The 19,465-nt window shown below is 45.6% G+C and overlaps 1 protein-coding gene across 1 annotated transcript in view; it reads right to left on the reverse strand.

Annotated features, from left to right (window-relative positions):
* The window catches only part of LOC119456277 (atrial natriuretic peptide receptor 1), a 292,422-nt gene that overhangs the window by 118,166 nt on the left and 154,791 nt on the right, over positions 1-19,465 (reverse strand). The window contains exon 3 of the mRNA XM_037717955.2: positions 4,666-4,861. Coding sequence (XP_037573883.1) covers positions 4,666-4,861 — 196 coding nt within the window. The remainder of the gene's footprint in view (positions 1-4,665; positions 4,862-19,465) is intronic.

Here is a 19,465-nt window from a genome sequence, read left to right on the forward strand (position 1 = left end):
TGGCGTGTGGTGCACTTTAGTCAACCCCATGTATTTTAATTACTCTTTTGTGCTTTTATAACGAAGAGCGGCGGTGTTACACGCAAGCTCGCAAAAATATTTGCATGTGCCCATGCTCGTGTTTTAACTTAATAATAGATTTGTTATGGAGCAAATGTGCGTTTTAATTGTGCTAAGAGCTGAGTGTCAACAAGTGTTTTGCTGAATTGGCAGGAGCTTTTATTTGTTCTTATAGTGTAAAGTATAGTGTACCGGCACAGGGCGCATGGGCGTGTTATGTAATTATGCAATAAAATAAAAGAAAACAGCTGCTCAAAAACGTGGCATAACTTCAAAACGGAAACAGTTATAGACAAAAATTGTGAAAATGAAGCAAATATTGACGTAGCAAGCATTTTGCGGGATTCCTTGTTCCTTTAAGTTCTCGCAAACTTGTTTACTCCGGCTGCAGATACTCTGCAGTCTTGCGTGAGTAGTATATGGTGTACACAAACGCTGTTCTTTCAGCCTGTTTCACTATACAGTGGTCTTTAACCATTCTAACAAACTCATTTTAAGAGTTTTGTTTCGCAAACACGATTTATTAGCGCCACACAATGTTACCCTTGTGTTTCCAGAACCAAAGAACCCTGGGTGTTCCTACAGTCTAAAGACATAATTCCTAAGCTTCACACAAACATTATAATTTCAAATACGAGAGCGGTGAATGTCCGAAGTGGCATTCCTTACCACCCGCCAGCGGAATCAATATTTGCGGAGAACTTCAACGTTAGGGTTTGTCCTATTTCTGTAAGCATCCAAGTGAATCTAATGGAAACATTCATCATTCCACTCCTTAGTATTCGCTTAGGTGGTTTTTTTTTCATTTCTTGGCCCAAACACACACGCATGAGTGTTTTTGCAACCTCGTTGCCAAGGAAAAGCCACTGATGGAAGCTGTAACCAAGATTTTTGCAGAAAACAAATCATGTACTCGACACCTGGAGTACCACTTACGAAGCTTTCCGTAAGTAAGAACTATTTGTCGCTTCAGGTCACTTTCTCCAAAAGTATATATGTTGAGCTTCTGAGGCACGATACAACGCAGCAAAAGGTGACCGGATAGGTAAGGAGGGAAGACAAACGCTCTCTTCGATTCCCATATCTGTCTTCATTTTACTACGCCGTCTCGCACTTGAAAAATCATGAAGCACCAACAAGCTCAACGTTACGCACTACTGTAGTAAGCACCGAAACCGGTGCCAACTCTTACCTGAAGTCTATTGCACAAACTGCTTACCAAATGCAGCCCCTACTTTCTGCCTTTTCAGGTTGCCTTCGAAGCGCTTACTCATAACATCATTTCAGAAAAATTTGGGAGATGCCAGCAATGACGAGATAAAATGATACCTTAAGAAATGATCAATGAATGATTTTGTAATGCTTCATTCACTATGCCCGTGTTCTGTTCTAGTTTGGTTTGCTCACGATTCTGTGTATAATCGATAGCGGCGCTTTCTTTCACGGCTATGCTTTACGTAATAACGTTATGTTGTAAAAGCCCCCCCCCCCCCAATTAATGTAATTTGAACTTAAGGACGTCATAAATAAACACAAATAAATTTAATGCTGTCTTCACTTTATTCACTTTTTACCTTGGAAAGAACCTACTAGAGAATATAGAATCGAAGAAAGAATAGAGTTCTCGGTCCTCGGTCTATACCTGAAGTAAGAAAAAGATCTGATGGTGAGAGAGGACGATGGAAAGATGATTGATGTGAAGTATTGTCACTTCTAGAGTTTTGAATCGAAGTTTTTGAAAATAACACTTTACATGAACTTAACAGTATTGCCTGTTTCTTTCGCTTCCGTACTTTGGGCTGTTTTTAGTATAAAGTACTACCGGCTTACTTACAGGGGACCCTGATCATGAGAAGGAAATTACAGACGAATAAAGATGGCGTGGAGTGCATACGGCAAGCATCACCAAGTCCTGACTGGGAGCTTACCACTGGCGTTGAAAAGAAAAGTATACAATCATTGCATTCTACCGGCGCTAATATAAGGGGCAGAAACTTGGACGTTAACAAAGAAGCTCGAGACAAGTTCAGGACCACCCAAAGAAACAGGAAGAACAGTAAGAAACAGGAAGAAATCGGTGTGGATCACAGCGCAAATGGGCATAGCCGATATTATAGTTGACATTAAGAGGACAGAAAATGGAGCTGGTCAGGCCATGTAATGTGTAGGGTAGATAACCGGTAAACCATTAGAGTTACAGAATGGGTGGCAAGGGAAGGGACGCCCAGCCGAGGATGGCAAAAATTAAGTGGGGCGATGAAATTAATAAATTTGCAGGTACAAGTTGGAATCAGCTAACGCTAGAGATAGCCGATTGGACATCACCAGGAGAGGCCTTTGTCTTGCAGTGGACATAAAATTAAGCCACTGCTGCTGATGATGATGATAATAATAATGACGATTACTACCAGCTTGTCCCTAGTTTACATTTCTTTTCTCTCGATTATGGCTTCTATGTAAGATGCCACCTTTATCTACATGCACAGAAACAAATGATAATTTAGCTTATTTCACGTCGAGTGCAGCTTCACCAAGCGCTAGTGCAGTTTCAGTCGCGGGCGCTGGTTCAAACTGCGCTCACATTTGCTGTGCGACGCAGTAGCACTGCCAACTTCATCCAGCCCATAATAACCGTCACTTTGCATGAACGCTAATTTCAACGTGTTTATGATTATTGGTCTCAAATGTAATACTGCTCCTTCGATAGCTGACCCCTCTTCGACCTACTGCTTTCTCGGGTTGTCCCCGTTCTTTATGGTACAGCTCGATCTCCTTGCCAACGATCAAGCAATGCAAAACTGGAACACTCCAACCACATTCCCATGAGGCTCTTCACTAGAAGGGCTCAGCAATAGGGCGACACTTCCGGACGGCCATTCTTTTTTGGCATCGAGTAAATAAAATAGAAATTCCTAACAAAGGCCGAGGAGAAGACTGTGAACGGGACAGAAAGTTCTGAGGACTGTGGAAGATACCGAGTAGAATGGCACCAGCACTGAGACTCGAAGGTTCGGAAAAGATAGGGAAGCAGAATGCCAAAAGGAAGGAGACGCCCAATTGGCTGCAGCAAGAAAGAGAGAATCCAGTGAAAAGCTCGATCAACGCAAGAATTGAGATAAAACGCACTTCGCGAGCGTCGAACAAAAAAAAAGAAGAACTCGATAATTGTGGATCGTTTCTACGGAGGCGCAGTACAATTATAAGAACGAGTAGGCGAAAAAAAATGAAGAAGTAAAAGGAAACAGCAGGAGGCGGATAAGGAAAGCCTTGAACAATGGACGGACGTTCACAAACGTGAAGGGAGACCGGCGAAGAAGAAGGTGAACGGGGGCGAGTCAGTGACGGGAACGAGGATGACAAAGTAGAACAGGGCGAACGGGAAAGTGAAAGGCTTCCGCTGCCATCTACACGGAAGAATGGGGTGAGAACAGGTGGAGAGAGTTCTTATGCTGGGATCGATATCACGAAGTGCACAGAAAGGAAAGAGAAATGGCGACGACGAGGCAGTGAGTGCTTCGCCGCGGTACTTGTCAGTTGTATGCAGCGTCAAATCCATCGCACACGGATCCCTCTTTTGTGCTCCCGAGAAGATGGGTCGGGAAAGCGAGCGTGGTGAAAATGCCGAGTGCGCGAGGAAGAGAAAAAAAGGGTAAAAAAATAAAAATATGATGAGCGGCAGATCGAGTCAAGCTGTTAGCATCGGCAGGCGAGCAACAATCCAACGAGAGATCCGAACAATATGCGAGCTCTCGTTTCTTGTTTCCCGTTCTCTCTTTCATTTCGCTTTTTGTTGTCTCTTTCCTTGATCATTCAATTCTTTCTTGCGCTGTCTGGTTTTCGGAGATCCTACGATAATGACATCTTTTGTACTATCACCCCATCTACTTTTCTTTTGACAAGAAATGACCCGTATAGAAAAAGGATCACTCTCTCGAGATTTAGGCTGCGGAAAAAGTGCCGACAGTCAAGAATGTACCACTTAGCGCTGTCTTCTTTTATTTTCTGGAAAGTGTTGATAAATGCAGTTAATGCCGCTCTACAAATAGTGCCTGCGGGTCTTTTTTTGTTGTTTCCTTGCCATTCTTTCTGGTCATTACAATGTACACTTTGGAATGAGTGTACATTTGGAAAAGCACGCCAGAAAGTCTATTTGCTTATAAAGGACGCACTTTTATAACGTACGCTTTAATTCTCTGTGACAACGAATGGAATCTTCTTAGGACGTTTGTATTTTCCTGCAGTGGCACCGCTTTCAAAGGTGACTCATTGCTCTGCTTGGCGCATATGTTTTCTTTACGCTACACAGCTCTCTCCTTTAAAAATACGTGCACAACAATTTCGCATCCATGGGCATATCAGGGAAGCAAGGCGCACCAACATGTGGCAACTGCACTGAAAAATAGTACGATAGAGAGATTGAACCTCGACGCGCAACAGCCGTTACGCGCATAGCAGCCGGCTTGCCGGGCTCACCAGCGCGACAGGCGTTCGCTTTAATTACTGTCGTTAGTCAGCGCCTAATTGCAGGCGCAGAGAAGGCCGCCGATCGCGAGTTTCGTCGGACCGGCACCGTTTAGGGAACTGGGCAACACCGAGCAGCCTCACCTCGTCCGTGTTGTAGTCGAACTCGAACTCCTTGCGAGCTGTCTCCTGCAGCGCCTGCTTGAAGTGCGAGAACTCGGACGTCTCGGGGATTCGCGTCTGCACCACGAGCAGCGCCTCGTAGGCTTTCCGAGCGCGGTGGTTGCGCTCTGCTGTGTCGCTCTCCCGGTACCATGGCCGCGTGTTACTCGTGTTGCGCCTGCGAGAGGAGAGAGAGGCGGCAGCCATTAGGCCAGTGTTAAACATACGGAACCCAGCTCGTTGCATCTGCTTACACAAAGCGCGCGTAGAAAAGATTGTGTCACAAGGAGAGTTTCGGGCCCTCATATTTTTAATATGCGGGTATTAAAAGATCGACAGTCAGCAGGGGTGGACCATGTAGCGTCTCCATAGCGTAAGGTGCAGTTGAACGGACTCTATCGTTTTCACATTTCTGTGCTTATTACGCGCGCGCTGTGGGCGTGGAAGTGATTTGAATGCGCTAGGGGCGTTTAATTATACATCGGTGACTCGAGAGTAACTAGCGCGGCCTTATATATCGACAGCTACGATTTGCTTCTATCGGGCTTGAATTGTATGTCTTGTTCCTTTTCTGCAAACTGTAAAATACTATACACCATTAAAAGCAAATAAGGGTGTAAATCTGTCTATAAATCACACCCTTACACCATTTTTGGCTCTAAGAGCGTGAGTTATAGACAGATTTGCATCCTTTATTCTCCTTTAAGGGTTCAAATTATTTTATAGAGCATTGACACGATGAACTGACCGGGCACATGCGCATAAAATAGTATATCAATGTATATCAGTATATATATACATCTATATTAGTGTAAGGCCTGCGAACAAACAGTCAATAAACAGTGGTTCTTCTCAGCTTTTTACTTTTTTGTTTGTGTCTGTCCACCACTTGGCGCTAAGTTACCATAGTCAAAATGAGCTGCGAGCTGGACAGAAAGTACATCTTACACTTTATACCTCTCCTCAAAGCTCAAGCTCCGGTTCGCTGCATTCCTGCCGAGCGCGCTATCGCCAGTTTATTGAAATGTGACGCATAAGACCACAAAGCTGAACTACGTTCAAGGGTTCTCACGCGACGCCCGTGTGGTGGTCAACGCGGCTAAAGGAGCTAAATGCAAAGCGAAACATGTTGGTGCTGCTGAGAACTGTCGGACCTGCCAGGAATCCAAGTTATAAGCACACCCTAAAAAACAAACAAAAGCAAGAAAATATGTACACGCTTCGGCGCTCATCTTGTCCCCAAACAATAATCACCACCTATCCTCGCGTATATCTTCTTATACTATACAACTTTCCTGTCAAGAACGCAATTTCACGCTCACACGCGCATCCGTTCGTGACCTACAAGAACGGGGAGCGCAGAGTAAAAGACAAAAAAAGCAGGCAAGACAGATGACGTCTGTTGCTTGGTGCCAACATAAACTTAATTGAATGCTGTGTCGTGCATGAACTCCTGTATAGAGAGCCAAATGCGTATAGCGCGTAAACGCATTCTCTCGGTGGGCTTCCCTTGCTGCTCATGCAATGCGTTACTCACGTGAACGCTATGTCAGTACGGCCAAGACCAACCATGCATTTACGTCCCCTTTATTATAGAACGATAGGCCTGCCGTGGTAGCCCAGTAGCTATGGCTTTGCGCCGCTGAGCTTGAGGACATGGGTTTGAACCCGGCCACCAAGGTTGCATTTCGATGGGACGGAATGCCAAAACGCTCGTGTAGTTAGACTTAGGTGCACGTTAAAAAGCCCCAGGTGGTCAAAAGGAATCCAGAGTCTCCAACTACGACGTGCCTCCCAATCAGATCGTGGTTCTGTCACGTAAAACCCGAGAATTTAATTTAGTTAGGTTTAAACCCTTATATATTTACAAACCTTATAGAACATACAGCCAGAGTGTCATGTTATTATCGTGGCCACAAAGGTACATGTTTGCAAGAGCAGTTTTGTGAATCAAGGCTATGATGAAGTCAAAGCAATAAACAATGCTTTTTATTCGTACTCTAAAATACAAAGGCCACCGATGCACGGGAATACCCACAGCTCAGCCTCTACTAGAAGAAGAGAGGAATGTGAGGGGTGCGAAGAGGGAGGGGGGGGGGGGGGGGGGGGTATTTCACTACAGCGTTAAGGCAGTCAGCAGCCTTTTCTTGTTTTGAGTCCGGAAAACACACGACGTCGGCACAACATACCTTGATATTTTTGCTGGTGCCCTGGCTACACGTATGAAAAACGAGCGAACAAAAAAAAAAACTAGTTTAGATATGAAAAAATTGTTCACAGCCTCTGGCTAGCACTTAAAACGAGGAATTCAAATAAGCTAGCTGCACCGAAATTCATGCTTGTCTGCATTTTTGCGCGTGATAAATGCCCCTGAGTGGTATGACCTGGGGCTACAGGCGACAACAGCGACGCCAACAGAGCGGGAAAAGATGAATGAAAGCTCCGAAGTCTCCAGAGAGCCGCCCGAGGCGCCAGCGGTGATGCGTTTAATACGTCAGCATACGTTGGCTTTTCCGTGCCACGGGGCAAGTTTCGGTGCTTGCTCGCGTATGAGAGACAATCACCAAGAGCTTTCATCCTACTACGACAAAAACTCACGTAATGTTTTTAATTTCCTTCTTCGTAGATGAAAAAAGAACCGTAGCTCCACGCATTCATTCTTTAATTTACACTTTGATAACAAAAGCATAAGAGTGTACTTTTTTGAGCAGTGTTTTGTCTCTCAATTAGATCATGCCGATGACAATATTGCTGACGCACGACCGTTTGCAGTGAGCCTTGCCCTTCGACAAACTAAATAAGCCCTGACAAAACGCTATTTACTCTTTCCAATGTGGCCGTTGCACTCCAACGTTATCCAGGCACTGAAAAAAAAATATGCAGTAGAACCGTGCCTTTCCGTGCCGCACCACCAAAGGGATTACTAATAAAAGATGGACACCACTAGTGGCGTAGTGCATATAATTGCACTCAATTGTTGTGATGCGCGCTGTAGAAAACCACAAACATTGAATAAAACCATAATGTTGCATTGGATGGAAATAAACGATTGTGCGCATCAAATTAGGTTGTGTAGCATTTTTATTTACCGCTTGATTAAAGCTTTGCTTCCCATATATTCCAACATGTACGTCGGATAAGAATTAATTTTGCACTTCTAAGGCGCCTAAATATATCGCTATGTCTGCATGTAATTCTGGAACAAGGGTGTGTTGCTCTTATCACTGACGACAACATGAAATAACATGCCGAGGAAAACCAACAAATATGACTGCATCTACATAGGATCGCAGGATAAACCGCAACACCATGTGCTTAATGCTTAAGGGGAAGATTTAGATTTTGCGCACCCAACGTTTTGGGGCGCAAACCACCAGATTTGAAAAAAAAAAATCTCGCAGTTCGCCCGACAGGCAAAGCATGAATTGCGATAGCAAATTAGTAGAGAGCTATACGGAGTAAGGATTGTAGTTTTATCGGCTGTATAAACTTGGACCCATTCGCTTACTAACTGAATTAACAAGCATGGTGTCAGCGCGCACAAGCAAACATGGATAGATCACAGTGGGTGACCACACACACCGCTGTCAAAACGCCGGCGTGAGCAAGTGCGCCAGCTGCAGCGAGCGAAGGTTCGTGCGATCTATCACTTCAACGGAAACTGAGCGGTGAAAGCGCAGCGCATACAAAGGTAGGAGCCATGCTGCAGATGACTTTCAAGATACGGCACGCGCAACCGCCCACCGCGGTGGCGGGTACAAGTACAAGTACGCAGTTGCTCGCAGAGCATGAGCCGCACCTCCTCCCTCCTACACTGCCTTCCCGCTTTCCGCCTTCCGCCTGCGAGATTCCAGTTCCCCTTGCGCCCGGTCACAAGATACGTATTTGGTGCCGCAGCACAACGGCGCCCCACCTCCTGCCTCCCTCCCATCCCCCCACAGCCTTTCGCGCAACCGAGGACGTCGCGTTTGCTCTCCGCCGTGCAATTCACTCCCCGTGAATGCACGCGTCCCTCGCGTGCTTTCACGGGCACATACAGCATACAGCGCGCGTTGACGATTTTATCGCCCTTGGACTTTGTTCGAAACCTCGCGGCGACGGCGACGACGACGGCAGAAATTCGCTTGTAGTGTCCATATAGTTGCTATCGCAATAAAATAATGCGAAAAGGTATACGAAAGAAAGCAAATAGTGTACAAAAGAATGCAAGCAGGCCGTGGCGCTTTCGGTGCGCGAATGTCTCTTTCGGTACCAAAGCCGTTTTGGGTGCGCAAAATTTGAAACCCTCTGATGTTGACCTACTGAATAGTAAAAACCCGTCGAAAGAGAAAGGACAGAGAAGAGACGTGGCACACACAATGACTGGAAAGTCGTTGTGTGTGCCATGTATGTACCAACTGACCTGGATAGCTACTCTACTGTAATGTGGACCTCCTGACAGCCGCAGATCAATTACAGAGACACACCGTAGTGAATGACTCCGGAATTATTTTGCCACCTGGGCTTCTTAAGATCGATTTAAGTGCGCAAAATCCTAAATTTCTAATATGGATCTGCTGACTGCCGGAGTTGATTTAAAATTAATTAATTGTGGAGGTTTCACGTTCTGAAATGTGTTCTGTACATAAGACACGCCGTAGTGAAGGACTCCAGGTGAGGTTTGGCCACTTTGGATTCTTTAACGCGCAGCTATATCTAAATACACCAACTTTTTTTTAATTCGCTCTCATCGAAATGCAGCCGCCGCGGCAGGGATCAAACCCGCAACCTCGAGCTCAGCACCGTGGTGCAATATCTATAGATAAGAAGATATATATATATAGAAAATTCACTTTGAAAAGTAGTATTCGAACCCCTCGTTCTAGCATACTATACTGCGACGTAAAATGTTCTATACAGGAGCAACAAATGGCATCTATCTATCTATCTATCTATCTATCTATCTATCTATCTATCTATCTATCTATCTATCTATCTATCTATCTATCTATCTATCTATCCATCTATCTATCTATCTATCTATCTATCTATCTTGTGGGCTACAACGGGGGGTTTGAATACTACTTTTCAAAGTGAATTTTAAGAAATACTTAAAGCTTTGCTGAGTCAATGCTATATTCGCACTCAGTTTTCAAGAACTTTCGAGAAGCATAAAAACGGACAACAGCACCTATAGTGGAGCTTGGGAATAAACTCAGACGGTGACGATATACTACAATAAAGTTAAACTTTTATTGCGATAGCAATTATATGGACACTCCAAGCGGATGTCTGCTGTCAACGTCGTCGTCGCGGTCGCCGTGAGGTTCCGTATAGAGTCCAACGGCGATAAAATTGTCGCTGCGCGCCGTATGCCGTATGTGCGCGAGGGACGCGCGCTTTCACGAGGAGCGAACGCACGGCGGAGAGCAAACGCGACTTCCGTCGCGCGAAAGGCCGTGGGGGGACGGGAGGGAGGTAGGGGAGGCGAAGTTTAGCTGTGGCACCAAATGCGTATCTATATAAAAACGCTGCGAGGCGAGAATCTGGTAAAGACTTCCGACGCTCCTCGACAAGTGTCCCGTCCTGATCTCGTCGAAAACCTCCGAGCCGCCCTCAGAGGCACCGGCAACAGTCACTAACGCCGCGCGCGTTCGGTGCGAACGGAGCCAAAACGCCGACGGCGTCGAAAACAGTTCTGCGCGTTGCTGGTGCTGCTGCTGCATGTCCAAGTCGCTGATAAAACTACTATCCTTACTCCGTACAGCTCTCTACTAATTTGCTATCGCAACTGATGCTTCGGCTTTCGGGTGAAACTGCGACATTTTTTTGCAGAGCCACAGGGTGTCAAAAACCTAAATTAGGAGTAAGAAAATATTGTTAACAAAAACACTGCACAAAGTTTTGTCAGCAAGTAAAACTAGTTGATGCAGCGTGACGTTGCGTGACCAAACCGTCCGGCGCGCTGCGGATGGTAGTTTGGCCAAGACGAGACTTGCAACGACGTTCAGTTCAAAACAGGTTCATTTCGGCTCCTAATTAAGCTTTCAGGCCTGCGTCGCGGCACCAATTTGCTTTGCCAGTAGCCATTTCCTGCTTACATCTACTCTCCATTACGGGAGAGCCAGGAATGTTTTGAAACAGTGCATGTCAGTATAAAGTTATGGTGATATTATGTACCATGCAAGCAGCAATTGTTCCAACTTGTATTAATCGTTATATATTTACTAAAGAACATTCGAGGTGGTGCCTGTCCATACATCGAGGCCTTCGATAAACATCATTATAGGACGTTTTCTTTGCAGTTTCTTCTAACATTATTGCTCCAGTGCAGCTTGCAGCAACTGTCGAGTTCATGCACAAAATAAATAGATCCTTAGCTCTCAGTTCGTAAAGTAACGCTACCACAGGCACAATAAACATTACCGAGAGGAAAGAGTCCACCGCGCTGATCGACATTACTGTGACGTTGGTGTCCATATTACACTTAAATGAAGTTAGGAGACCTAAAGAAAGAGGGGCGTATTGAAGTGGTACGACATTTACTAAGTGGTTGAAGTATTAGGTATAAAGTGAATCACCGAAATCCCTATATTTACTCAAAACACTCTCAGGTTCCTATGACATTAAAGAGGGAAGCGGTTACAAAACAATTAAAAACAAATAATTACCTAGAGTGACTTCTAGTAACAGAAATATCCTCTTGATTATGCAACGTTAGCTAATGCTTCGAGAAAATATTGTTATTGGTGACGGCTACGACACTTCGGGGAAGGTGGTTCTATTCCTGGTGAGTACGGGGGATGAATTACTGAAAAAAAAAATTCACCGACGATTACCGTGCTTCCTATTGCGAAACTTGAGCGCAGCTCTCAGGTGTTTTGAATTCCTCCGGTGGCATCGCTCATTGTTCAGAAAGAAAGGGCGAACACGGTAACACATGTATCGCGCAGAGCGCGTTCTGATGCGCATTCCCTAAGGGGCCGGCGAAGTAGCGCATGCGATGTGGGTCCAAAGCACATGTCAGTGCTTTGTTTTCGTATATGGTATCGGTGGACGCGCTCGCCCAGCGCTCGCCGCATGCCTTAGTAATGACTTCATCAGCGCATTACGGCGCACTACGGCGCACTACGGCGCACGCTACTACGGCGCCATCTGGTAGTCTTGTGCGGCACTCTGCTTTTCTCCTCACCCTTTCGCCATAATCTCCTCCGCCACTTTCCACGGCATGATTTCACTATAGTTTCCTCCTCCGCTTTCGTGCTCGCGATCTCTTCACTAATGTCGTCTTTCATACCCCGCTGCGCTCCGCGTTCGCTCTTTCATCCTTCGCTGTACTCATTCGCTCGGTTACGCCGAGGGACGCCGACGCTCAACAGCAGGAACGGCCGCCTGAGATCTGCGCTCTAAAATGACATCGTGTGACATGAATCAATTGTTACCTTAGTACAGTTATCGATGCGGTTTGAAATGTACTGCGGCCAGAGTATGAGGTCGCCGTGAAGTGTTTTATGATGAAAAATGTTATGAAATAGCGAAAGACGGGAGACTACGGCGGTAAGCTAGGTTAGCGTCCATTGAAGTTATTCTCGCAGTACAATTATAGTTTGAAAGGATGAAACGAAAAGAATAGTTTTGTACTGTTTCATGTGAAATAATGCGGTTAAAGTGACTGGGATCGTATCTGAAACGTACTCCCTCTCATCACTGGCACATCGTAATAATGTCGATTTCATGCTGCGCAAAACGTATGTTGTAATAAGAGCTCAATAGGATGCAATATGATAAAGCATTAAGTAAATAGCTGAGCACCTACATCAAACCCGAAGCGTAGGTGTATACAAGATAAGAGTGCTTTAGTTGAGCGTCATTACGGTCCGCTCCACTCCGAGTTGCCCCGCTAAGCCACAGCGGAGCGGCAGGCGATTTTCACGTTTCAGTTATGCGTGTAGCGTAGCTGAGTGGACCTTTCGTGCATGGTTGCAGCAACCTCTGGCCAAATTCAGTGCACTGAAACAAAATAAAAAAAAAAAACATGTTGTCTCCTTTACAAAGTCAGACGAATGTATATAACTTATTTGTTAATGAAGTATCTAGACGGGTGCTTGTAATGCTTTATCGGTCCATTTTATCGAGTGGAAAATGAAGCGTCGACTTGGTGAACGCCAGGTGATAGCCAGCGAGGTTGCATTTCGAATCCAATCCAATACTTTCTGACGCCAATGTGCTGGCGACGTTTTTGTCAGCTGTGCTGTTCACTTTATTTCCTTAAAGACCCAGTTGGAGGTGTATACACAAGTTACTCGCGCTCGCACGACTAGTGCCTCGATGCAAGGTGGCTCGATGCACGCGCGAGAGAGGGCGTGTGCATCGACCACCCTCGCTAGCGAAAGACGGCAGCAACGCTCCGCGCTCCGCTTAGGCAGCTTGTAAGCCGACCGTGTTTCTCGCTCCCCTAGCCCGCTTGCGGCTAAGCGGAGGACGCATGCGCATTCGGACTTCCGCTCCGCTCAGCAGCTAAGCGGAGCGTAAAAACACTAAACTAAACTCACATAGAAAATACTGTGGAACTAGATTCTCAATGTGGTTAGTTGCATAAAGTTGCGCATTTTCACACATTTTAAGGGTTGCAGGTACAACTTGCTCTAAACGGTGGTAATAATTCTGAAATAATTGTTATTGGGCTCAAATATTTCTAATATGAGGCGTCAATTATTCGGAGGCCCCAATTTCACATTTATTGGAGTAAATTTCAACAGAGACACCAATATGCAACTACGGCGGCAGGTGTTATATTACCGTACATATACCATAGTACGTGCCCTGGGAGCAAAGTGTGTACTGCCCTGCCAGTTCTTAACAATATCAATACTACGTTGAAACCTACCGAAATATTGCCAAATCATCCAAAGGACGTGCTGCTTGTGCTTTTTTCTTATACGGTATTTAGGAGATGTTGGCGCCTTTAATTGGCGCCGGCTACTCCTTTTCACATAGAGGTACGAAAGAAAAAAAAGAATGAACCTACACGCATTAAAATTCAATTTCAGCTCCAAATCACAATAACACAAAGTCCAGTCACATAAGTGCACTAATACCACACTAATACTGAAAGTCAACTCAGAAACACAGCAACACAAAATTCAGTTCACAAAGGCGCATTAAGTTAAACACAAAATCCAGTCACATAAGTATACTAATGTCACACTCAAACTGAATGTCCACTCAGAAAAAGGGCACACAGTTCAGTCACATAGCTGCATTGTGATTAGGGTTAATGCACTAATCACAAAGTCCGGTCACGTAATTATACTAAAATCACGGCACATAAGATAGCATGGATTCGATTCAAAGGAAACTACATCAACCCAGGTGTCGAATTGACCATAGAGTGAGTTTATCACAGATAAACACTCTTTTCAATAGTTTCCGAGAATATTGCTCGCTTCTAGAAATCTTTGGAGGGCCATTAACGCTCGTCTTTGCAACGAATATGTTGGCCAAGGACCTAATATCTTCCTGAGGCTGAAGGGCCTGCTGTCTAATGTCTCTAAATAACGTGCTAAACGTTGTCTGTGTGTATCGTGTCGCGGACATTCTAACAGAAGATGTCGCACATCCTCATCCGCGTGGCCACAAGTACATTCCGGACTATCAGCTCTTGATATTTTTTGTAGAAAATGTTTTGTGTACGCGGTACCGAGCCGCAGACGGTGAATGAGTGTTTCGAAGGCTCTGGTTGTATTTAACGTGGACGGGATTTTGAATTGAAGTGCAGGGTCAATGTGAAATAAATCTGAAGATTTCGAGTTCTGATCAAAGCATGCCGCTTTGCAACCACGGACTGAGATCTGTCTTAGTATGTGTCGCAATTCTCCTTGCGTTAGAGGGAGACCGTGTGTGTCGGTATTAATATGCGCTTGTCTAGCAGCCATGTCTGCTGCAACATTCCCAGGGATATTGTAGTGCCCAGGTATCCATTGGAACATTATTGTGCGAGTTTTTTCACTTGCTTTTGTGAGTTCCTTTAGTGTCTCATAAACTAACGCCATGTTTTGGGAATTGTGCTCTTATTGCGGTAAAAAGTACCGCTTACCACATAAACTTACCTCATCTTTATCAAAGCTAATGTATTTGAACTAAAGTTAGCCTACATAGTTTTCATTTAGGCGTGAATCGAGAAAAACCGAGAACGCCTTACTAATATACCGTTCCGTATAATGGAAGGGGTCTTCTTGTCATCTAAACAAATAAAAAAATCATAAAAAGCCTGAATGGCTTAGTATGGTTCCCGTAGTAGCTCGATGAACGGAGCGCTAAGTGGCGTGTGAACCACCGACTTTTACTCGCTGTGTAGAGTTCACGACAGGGCGTACATATCGCGGCTAATGCACTTCTCATGTATCTTGAACGTAGGGGCAAAGAACGACGTGATCTCGAAGTTGTGTAAGGCTGCTCAATACGTAAGGCAGTTCCAGCGATCGCTTTCATCTCGGCAAGCCCTATTGCAAAACCCAGTATCCAGTGTCAGGCCTGATTATGGGCCCAGTGTCGCGGGCTGGATGCTGGGACACTGGCAAGGCGCGGCACACTAGAAGGCGCTGGGCGCGGGGTACAGGTGCGAAATGCAGCTCTAGAGCGAGAAATACGTGATTCCTGACTACTTTATATATTTTTACAAATACAAAAAACAACAGAGAGCGTTGTAATGCAATAAAAATTGAAAGAAAAGTTAATAAAGCAGCTAGGATTCGATCCTGCGACCTATAGATCCCAATCCCAGTATCTTACCACTACGCCACGCCGTTTTTTTGGTTCTTCGTTACATGGGAGCAGCATCTTCAGCAACACAAGAAACAACAAAGCGCGACAGGTACATATTCAAAAGTTAGGCAAGCATGTGGCAAGCATCCAATACAGGCATCCAGTCCGGCGCGGTTTCTAGTGCAGTGTACACACTACGAACGTATTCCCGAAAAAACGACCGAGTGCTTCACGGTGGTACAGCGTGCCTGTCACACATTCTACTGCGCCAAAGACTATGTAGGCCAAGAAGCATGAACATGTCATATGGTAGGGCACAGGGATCTTTAAAAGGTACGAAAGGAATTGTGTATGGTGTGACGTATAAACCTTTTTTAAGTCTTCTTTGAAGAATGTCCCAGAAGAACACGGCATCCCTACAATCGACAAAACAGTGATCAATCGTTTCAGCATGTGGACACAAACGGCAGTTTGTAGACCACGGCATAAAACAGCCCCTATCTTCTAACCAGGTTTTGACAAGAAGTTACGCCACGCCGATTGGTGGTTAACGATCTGCAATTTGCCATGTCAACACGCAGACACTGCAACTGTCGCAGTTTTGCGCACACGTCTCGCACAGACATGGTAGATGCGTTATCGCCCCACAACTAAAACTAACGCCTCTATCAGAACGAAACAGTTGTCCGCATTGCATAGTATGCCTGGACGTGCTGCAACACTGATTTGCTTTTGCGATTGGTATATTAACTCCAAAAAAAGTCTTAAATAAACCGCCGACCCGGGACACTCTAGGGGCTGCTACTGCCGATTTTGACAGCCGTTTCTTGTTCTTCGCGCAAGGGAAATGAAACATTTCCTTAGTTCGACAATGTATTTCAATAGACACGTCTGTGTAGTCACATATCTAGAGAGGAGCGGTCGATTATGCGGCTCGCAGCCTTCGGCGACAGCACATATAAGTCTGTCTATAACGCGTCACATCGGCTCTCATCGCTTGTTGCGCTGACACTGTAAACACGAAAGAATGGTCTGTTTAAAAACACCAATGGGAAAGTTGAACTACAGAATGATTTATCCTCCTTAGACTTGTTGATTCCTGAGCCCAGACGGACCGATAGAATGTAGACGGACTCAGCGGGTACGGTAGGTCGAACCTTGGGTGGAAGCAAACGATCTCGGCGCGGGTGCCTGATGAATGCGAAAATGTTTGTATTTGAGCTTCAGAACCGTTTAACAATTATGTTAGTACGCTAAGGAAAGCGGAAGTGCACGAATCGCCTCAGCTTTGTTGTCGGTGCGATAATATCTATCAGCGGCAGGCTTCTTGAGGTCCGTTCGAACGCGTCTTAACGGCTGCTGGGTTTCGTGTCGACTGCACAACACTGCGACAACTCGCAGTCATTGGTTGCGTGCAAACTACTAAAAATCGAGGCGTTATCTGCGCTTGCGTAATTTCGTCCACGGATACAGCTATCTGCACAGCCAAAAGGGGGGGGGGGGGGGAGGAGGAAAGAGAAAGGCAGAAGGCAGGGAGGTTAACCAGAATAATGTCCGGTTGGCTACCCTACACCGGGGAAATGGGAAAGAGGAACAGAAAGATGACAGGGAGAGAGAGAGGAGGGAAGGAAAGAAGGGGAATTAGCGGTTAGTTCGCTGACACGTGTGTTATTGCACTAATAGTCACAGACGTTGGCACAAGCCCGTCGTATTCAAGACGCACAAAAGTTAGTCAAAAGGGATATGCAGAAAACGAAAGTGATCTTCAGTGTCGCATAAGCATGGCAGCTCACGCACCTTTATTCCAAGCTGCAGCACCGCTGACACGAAACAGACATTTATGACCCCGAATTATAGCGCTATTAAGGACAGGAGTCTCTTCTATGAACAGGACGTGCCCATAAAATTGTAACAAACATTTAATATTCAACAGCGCCTATACTCCGGCAGTGCGGCACAAACTAAACCAGCGCAGTTTCCAGCACGAGCCAGCGAAGTCCAGCGACAACCAGCGCGTGTACAGCGCCCACCAGTGCGCCCCAGCTTCATAGCAGTGAAACCAGCGTCTCGTCCAGTGTGACCCAGCTCTTATCTAGCAATCTCACCAGGTGTCCCAGTGACTTCCCAGTGACTCCCAGCGTGCGCCAGCGTCGCCAGTGCCAACCATGGAGTGTCAAAAAAACGCGCTGGTTTCACACTGGAAGACACCGGAAGAGGCTGGTTTTTTCAATATGGAGACTGGAAGCTGCGTAGCTACGACACTCTGCTACGAACTCTAATGAATCGGGAGCGCGCTTTGAACAATAGTTGTGGTCCTAAAAGAATTTCGATTTCACTTCCACTCTTCTGTAACAATGCGAGAGGAGTCCCAGTGACATATTCTTCGGTGCTATGGCTGCAATGAATTCAGCTGAGCACGGGAGATGAGAAAGTTCGTTGTTATACCGGATGATTACGATACAAGAGTAAGCTAATGAGTACGAACCACCCATTCGAGTACCAGTGGACTCCACTTCCACTGTGTGCAAGGAATGGGTGTAGAAAGCCATATATGGGAAGGACATTTCCGTGAATAGTCCGGCGCCTCGGTATTAAAGCAAATCCTTCTTTGCCTACCTTTCTCGGGTTTGGCATGGTTCGGTGCTGATGGGCTTCTCGACAACTGAGGTAAAGGTTTACGCATTAATGCGTCGTGTTTTAGAGTCACGCTGACGTCAGAACGCGTTTTACGCAACCTGTCGCAAAATAAAAGAACAAGACGTGTTAGATAGTAGGACTTGAACCAAAGTATACCCAGCGCAGCAGCCCGATATTCTACCCTGAGATCGGCCCAGGTTGATGAAACGACGCGCATGTCGTTACGTGTTGTGTAAAACCACTGTACTTAACAAAAGGGTGACACGTTTGCAAAAAGGTTCACGCACAGCCAGGCGTCTCGCTTTCACGTGTGTGCTAAACTACGAGGTGCCATTGTATAACCACCGCAGGAGATGATGACGTTTCAACTAGACAGGACAATAAAATAAATATCACCAGCGCAGTTATGATGCAAAACAGTGTAAGTCTCGCTTTTTAGAATCATATTCGATGGTTTTTCTGCATAAACGTTTCTTTGTATTGTTTTTGAAGACGGATACTAAGAACGGTCGAAGCTGGCGACGGGACGAGAGAAGTGTCACCGAAAATAGCGCATTAAGGTGCCATTGATGCAAAAAGGTTCTCGATAGGTCAGCTTCCACGCTAAGTCGCTGATTACTCTAACAGCATCTGCTATTGCTAAACATTTATTCCTAGTATTCCTGTCGAAGTATAGATGTCATTGCAAAAATGTGCCTCCTCTATCACAGGTTACAATAACTATATACACAAGCAGTTGCGCAATGTCAAAAGCGCGAAAGCTGTTTTACATGCACACTAAGGCAATAAACGAAAATTCTTCTAATAACTACCATAGTACCAAGCACAATTGTACCCCGTATTAGCCTGCACAACTGCTACTTATGGACAACAGCGTAGATGCTTGCAGCAAGCGAAAAAGGAACCAGTGAAAACCAAGACGCAGGACCAGAAGAAGGCGCACACACACAGTCGCCTAACTTACAACTGCTTACTTACAAGAAGTGTGTGCCTTCGTATGGTCCTGCGTCTTGGTTTTTGCTGGTTTCTTATTCGCTTAAAATATGAACCAACTAGCCAAGAAATTCGCGCTTCTAAGATGCTTGCCGCAAGGAGATCAAATTTGGCCACCCAACTTGCAGTCGTCGAAGACCGACTGTGATTTTTGCATGTCAAGAATTACCCCTGCTCTCAAAGTATCGAAACGTCCAGCCTCACGTGCGCACACGTCACTCGATTCCGAACTCACTTCAAGCAACCCCACTAGCTTAGCGGCTAATGCGCATGCGCTGCTGAGCACGAAGTGGTGGGTTAGTTTCCGGCCGCGGCGACAGCATTCTGATAGAGGCGGAACGCAAGAAACGCTCATGTATCGCGCATGAGATGCACGTCAAAGAGACCCAGGAGGTCGAACTTAATCCGA

The sequence above is a fragment of the Dermacentor silvarum genome, chromosome 6, assembly GCF_013339745.2.
Source record: "Dermacentor silvarum isolate Dsil-2018 chromosome 6, BIME_Dsil_1.4, whole genome shotgun sequence".
NCBI classification, from domain to species: Eukaryota; Metazoa; Arthropoda; class Arachnida; order Ixodida; family Ixodidae; genus Dermacentor; species Dermacentor silvarum.